Consider the following 6,180-nt stretch of genomic DNA (forward strand, 5'->3'; position numbering starts at 1 on the left):
GCACCTACCTCTCTCCTCTGGTTCCGTCCTCCGGGCTCCGCCGACGAGTCTGTCTTCTCTCACTGGCCGCCTATGTGGGGAGCAATGCGGCAGAGGTTAAAAGTAACCCGGCCGCTCCGTGTACACAGCGAGAGGGGAGAGCTGTGCTAGAACTCCTGTATTGGAGGTGACGGGGTCAATAAAGAGAACCCGTCAACTCCAATTTCTATCACACAGGGGGGATTGTTAGCTCCTGTGTGATAGCAATAAAGTTAGGTTAAAAAATAAATAAATATTGATAATGACCTGTCCTTGTTCAGGCACTTCCTGTTATAGGGTGACAGCGCTCTGTCCTTGTTCAGACACTTCCTGTTATAGGGTGACAACACTCTGTCCTTGTTCAGACACTTCCTGTTATAGGGGGACAACGCTCTGTCCTTGTTCAGACACTTCCTGTTATGGGGTGACAACGCTCTGTCCTTGTTGAGACACTTCCTGTTATAGGGTGACAGCACTCTGTCCTTCTCCCAAGTGTTCTCCTGCGTTGTCACCCTGTCACACGGGCTTCTGATGGAGACTACAAGTGGCCGTTTCAGCCGCAGTGAATGTTTGGTGAATGTGTGCAAAGAAAAGAAACGTTTTGCACTTTGCACTTCCACCCGGAGCCCAAACCAATAAAACGATGGAACTTCATTGCGGACGGTTTCGGTTAATTATCTCTGAAGGTCAAAAAAAAAAAAACCCCATTCAGAGAGTTCACTGGCGGTGAGCTGAGGACATATTAGAAGTCACATATTTAAAGGGGAACTCCTGGCAAACAGCTAAACACGCAGATGTGGGAGCCGCTTTACCAGCCGGAGGATTTGTATTTTTGTTCATCCACTCCTGAGATATGAACAGCTCTGCCACACAGCACAGCCCTGTCTGGCTTAGAAGGGGACCTGATTTTTTTTTTTTTGCTGCAGCTCACTGACACTCAGAGGTCTTGTCTCTCCCCCAGCCTGTGACGTGACAATAAAAAGAGAAGCAGAAGACCGATGAGCTCATTTCTCTGCTCTCTCCTCCTATCAGGATGTCCCTTGTTAGCGCGTGGACACTGCAACACAACTGATTGGCTCCTTGTGCTGCTTCTTCCCTTTCCAGATACTCGCACAGTTTGCATTTAAAAAAAAAATACATTTCCTGTACGGACGCACCGATACCGAGTACTCGTGAAAATGCCCCGATACTAAACGCCGATACCGAGGACTCCTGAAAATGCCCCGATACTAAGCGCCGATACCGAGTGCTCATGAAAATGCCCCGATACTAAGCGCCGATACCGAGTGCTCATGAAAATGCCCCGATACTAAGCGCCGATACCGAGTGCTCATGAAAATGCCCCGATACTAAGCGCCGATACCGAGTGCTCATGAAAATGCCCCGATACTAAGCGCCGATACCGAGTGCTCATGAAAATGCCCCGATACTAAGCGCCGATACCGAGTGCTCATGAAAATGCCCCGATACTAAGCGCCGATACCGAGTGCTCATGAAAATGCCCCGATACTAAGCGCCGATACCGAGTGCTCATGAAAATGCCCCGATACTAAGCGCCGATACCGAGTGCTCATGAAAATGCCCCGATACTAAGCGCCGATACCGAGTGCTCATGAAAATGCCCCGATACTAAGCGCCGATACCGAGTGCTCATGAAAATGCCCCGATACTAAGCGCCGATACCGAGTGCTCATGAAAATGCCCCGATACTAAGCGCCGATACCGAGTGCTCATGAAAATGCCCCGATACTAAGCGCCGATACCGAGTGCTCATGAAAATGCCCCGATACTAAGCGCCGATACCGAGTGCTCATGAAAATGCCCCGATACTAAGCGCCGATACCGAGTGCTCATGAAAATGCCCCGATACTAAGCGCCGATACCGAGTGCTCATGAAAATGCCCCGATACTAAGCGCCGATACCGAGTGCTCATGAAAATGCCCCGATACTAAGCGCCGATACCGAGTGCTCATGAAAATGCCCCGATACTAAGCGCCGATACCGAGTGCTCATGAAAATGCCCCGATACTAAGCGCCGATACCGAGTGCTCATGAAAATGCCCCGATACTAAGCGCCGATACCGAGTGCTCATGAAAATGCCCCGATACTAAGCGCCGATACCGAGTGCTCATGAAAATGCCCCGATACTAAGCGCCGATACCGAGTGCTCATGAAAATGCCCCGATACTAAGCGCCGATACCGAGTGCTCATGAAAATGCCCCGATACTAAGCGCCGATACCGAGTGCTCATGAAAATGCCCCGATACTAAGCGCCGATACCGAGTGCTCATGAAAATGCCCCGATACTAAGCGCCGATACCGAGTGCTCATGAAAATGCCCCGATACTAAGCGCCGATACCGAGTGCTCATGAAAATGCCCCGATACTAAGCGCCGATACCGAGTGCTCATGAAAATGCCCCGATACTAAGCGCCGATACCGAGTGCTCATGAAAATGCCCCGATACTAAGCGCCGATACCGAGTGCTCATGAAAATGCCCCGATACTAAGCGCCGATACCGAGTGCTCATGAAAATGCCCCGATACTAAGCGCCGATACCGAGTGCTCATGAAAATGCCCCGATACTAAGCGCCGATACCGAGTGCTCATGAAAATGCCCCGATACTAAGCGCCGATACCGAGTGCTCATGAAAATGCCCCGATACTAAGCGCCGATACCGAGTGCTCATGAAAATGCCCCGATACTAAGCGCCGATACCGAGTGCTCATGAAAATGCCCCGATACTAAGCGCCGATACCGAGTGCTCATGAAAATGCCCCGATACTAAGCGCCGATACCGAGTGCTCATGAAAATGCCCCGATACTAAGCGCCGATACCGAGTGCTCATGAAAATGCCCCGATACTAAGCGCCGATACCGAGTGCTCATGAAAATGCCCCGATACTAAGCGCCGATACCGAGTGCTCATGAAAATGCCCCGATACTAAGCGCCGATACCGAGTGCTCATGAAAATGCCCCGATACTAAGCGCCGATACCGAGTGCTCATGAAAATGCCCCGATACTAAGCGCCGATACCGAGTGCTCATGAAAATGCCCCGATACTAAGCGCCGATACCGAGTGCTCATGAAAATGCCCCGATACTAAGCGCCGATACCGAGTGCTCATGAAAATGCCCCGATACTAAGCGCCGATACCGAGTGCTCATGAAAATGCCCCGATACTAAGCGCCGATACCGAGTGCTCATGAAAATGCCCCGATACTAAGCGCCGATACCGAGTGCTCATGAAAATGCCCCGATACTAAGCGCCGATACCGAGTGCTCATGAAAATGCCCCGATACTAAGCGCCGATACCGAGTGCTCATGAAAATGCCCCGATACTAAGCGCCGATACCGAGTGCTCATGAAAATGCCCCGATACTAAGCGCCGATACCGAGTGCTCATGAAAATGCCCCGATACTAAGCGCCGATACCGAGTGCTCATGAAAATGCCCCGATACTAAGCGCCGATACCGAGTGCTCATGAAAATGCCCCGATACTAAGCGCCGATACCGAGTGCTCATGAAAATGCCCCGATACTAAGCGCCGATACCGAGTGCTCATGAAAATGCCCCGATACTAAGCGCCGATACCGAGTGCTCATGAAAATGCCCCGATACTAAGCGCCGATACCGAGTGCTCATGAAAATGCCCCGATACTAAGCGCCGATACCGAGTGCTCATGAAAATGCCCCGATACTAAGCGCCGATACCGAGTGCTCATGAAAATGCCCCGATACTAAGCGCCGATACCGAGTGCTCATGAAAATGCCCCGATACTAAGCGCCGATACCGAGTGCTCATGAAAATGCCCCGATACTAAGCGCCGATACCGAGTGCTCATGAAAATGCCCCGATACTAAGCGCCGATACCGAGTGCTCATGAAAATGCCCCGATACTAAGCGCCGATACCGAGTGCTCATGAAAATGCCCCGATACTAAGCGCCGATACCGAGTGCTCATGAAAATGCCCCGATACTAAGCGCCGATACCGAGTGCTCATGAAAATGCCCCGATACTAAGCGCCGATACCGAGTGCTCATGAAAATGCCCCGATACTAAGCGCCGATACCGAGTGCTCATGAAAATGCCCCGATACTAAGCGCCGATACCGAGTGCTCATGAAAATGCCCCGATACTAAGCGCCGATACCGAGTGCTCATGAAAATGCCCCGATACTAAGCGCCGATACCGAGTGCTCATGAAAATGCCCCGATACTAAGCGCCGATACCGAGTGCTCATGAAAATGCCCCGATACTAAGCGCCGATACCGAGTGCTCATGAAAATGCCCCGATACTAAGCGCCGATACCGAGTGCTCATGAAAATGCCCCGATACTAAGCGCCGATACCGAGTGCTCATGAAAATGCCCCGATACTAAGCGCCGATACCGAGTGCTCATGAAAATGCCCCGATACTAAGCGCCGATACCGAGTGCTCATGAAAATGCCCCGATACTAAGCGCCGATACCGAGTGCTCATGAAAATGCCCCGATACTAAGCGCCGATACCGAGTGCTCATGAAAATGCCCCGATACTAAGCGCCGATACCGAGTGCTCATGAAAATGCCCCGATACTAAGCGCCGATACCGAGTGCTCATGAAAATGCCCCGATACTAAGCGCCGATACCGAGTGCTCATGAAAATGCCCCGATACTAAGCGCCGATACCGAGTGCTCATGAAAATGCCCCGATACTAAGCGCCGATACCGAGTGCTCATGAAAATGCCCCGATACTAAGCGCCGATACCGAGTGCTCATGAAAATGCCCCGATACTAAACGCCGATACCGAGTACTCGTGAAAATGCCCCGATACTAAACGCCGATACCTGCGCTTTAAATGTTTAAACTTAAGCGGCTGCTGAGGTCCCGCGCTTGCTGGAAACCTCGGCACCCTTCCTGTGATCCGAGGCGCCTGTTTACAGCACCGGCCCGCACATCTCCTCCTACCAGGGGAACAACACCGCCAACACCCGCCCGCAAGACCCTCCGGACCCCTGGCGGTGAGACCCCCCACAGGCTCCTGAGACCTCGCACTGCAGCACAGAGTATGCAGCTTCATATTAATTCTGCATTGCTGTATAATGTATTGCTGGGAGTTGTAGTCCTCTATAGCTGGTGGTATTCTGCATTGCTGTATAATGTATGGTTGGGAGTTGTAGTCCTCTGTAGTGGGTGGTATTCTGCATTGCTGTGTAATGTATTGCTGGGAGTTGTAGTCCTCTATAGCTGGCGGTACTCTGCATTGCTGTATAATGTATTACTGGGAGTGGTAGTCCTCTATAGCTAGCGGTACTCTGCATTGCTGTATAATGTATTGCTGGGAGTTGTAGTCCTCTATAGCTGGCGGTACTCTGCATTGCTGTATAATGTATGGCTGGGAGTTGTAGTCCTCTGTAGTGGGTCGTATTCTGCATTGCTGTGTAATGTATTGCTGGGAGTTGTAGTCCTCTATAGCTGGTAGTACTCTGCATTGCTGTATAATGTATGGCTGGGAGTTGTAGTCCTCTATAGCTCGAAGTCAGTGGCAGATTTACAAGGGAGTGCAGAGTGGGACCGGGCCCTGGAGCTCCACCACTGTCCTAAAGTCTGTAATGTTTTAGAAAACATGTCACATGACACTAAAGAAAGGTATCGGTAATCGGTATGGGCGAGTACTGGAGGAAAGGTATCGGTAATCTGTATGGGCGAGTACCCGAGGAAAGGTATCGGTAATTGGTATGGGCGAGTACCCGAGGAAAGGTATCGGTAATCGGTATGGGCGAGTACTCGAGGAAAGGTATCGGTAATTGGTATGGGCGAGTACCCGAGGAAAGGTATCGGTAATCGGTATGGGCGAGTACTCGAGGAAGGTGACTCTACGGAGGGGGATTTATCAACACTGGATCAGACAAAGTTCCGGAGTAGATTTGCTCGGCGACCAATCAGCTTCTCTCTCTCATTTTCAAATCCCAAACTGAGCAAAGTGAAGAGAGATGCTGATTGGTTGCCGGGGGCAACGGCTCCAGTTCTGATACATTCCCCCCTCTATATATGTGTGTTTGCAGAGATCCTTCTACTGAAATAAAGACAAACGGTGACAATTCTTCTCTTTTATTAATACAATTTTGTGGATTTATCGGTAATACAAAGAGAGGCAGGGGAACCG

The 6,180-nt window shown here is 50.8% G+C and overlaps 1 protein-coding gene across 1 annotated transcript in view; it reads right to left on the bottom strand.

Moving 5' to 3' along the window:
* Positions 1–6,180, bottom strand: part of LOC108800654 (nicotinamide N-methyltransferase-like) — a 13,136-nt gene that overhangs the window by 371 nt on the left and 6,585 nt on the right. Inside the window, exon 4 of the mRNA XM_018572647.1 lies at positions 9–70. Coding sequence (XP_018428149.1) covers positions 9–70 — 62 coding nt within the window. The remainder of the gene's footprint in view (positions 1–8; positions 71–6,180) is intronic.

The sequence above is a fragment of the Nanorana parkeri genome, unplaced genomic scaffold (assembly GCF_000935625.1).
Source record: "Nanorana parkeri isolate BGI_ZX_2015 unplaced genomic scaffold, ASM93562v1 scaffold2092, whole genome shotgun sequence".
NCBI classification, from domain to species: Eukaryota; Metazoa; Chordata; class Amphibia; order Anura; family Dicroglossidae; genus Nanorana; species Nanorana parkeri.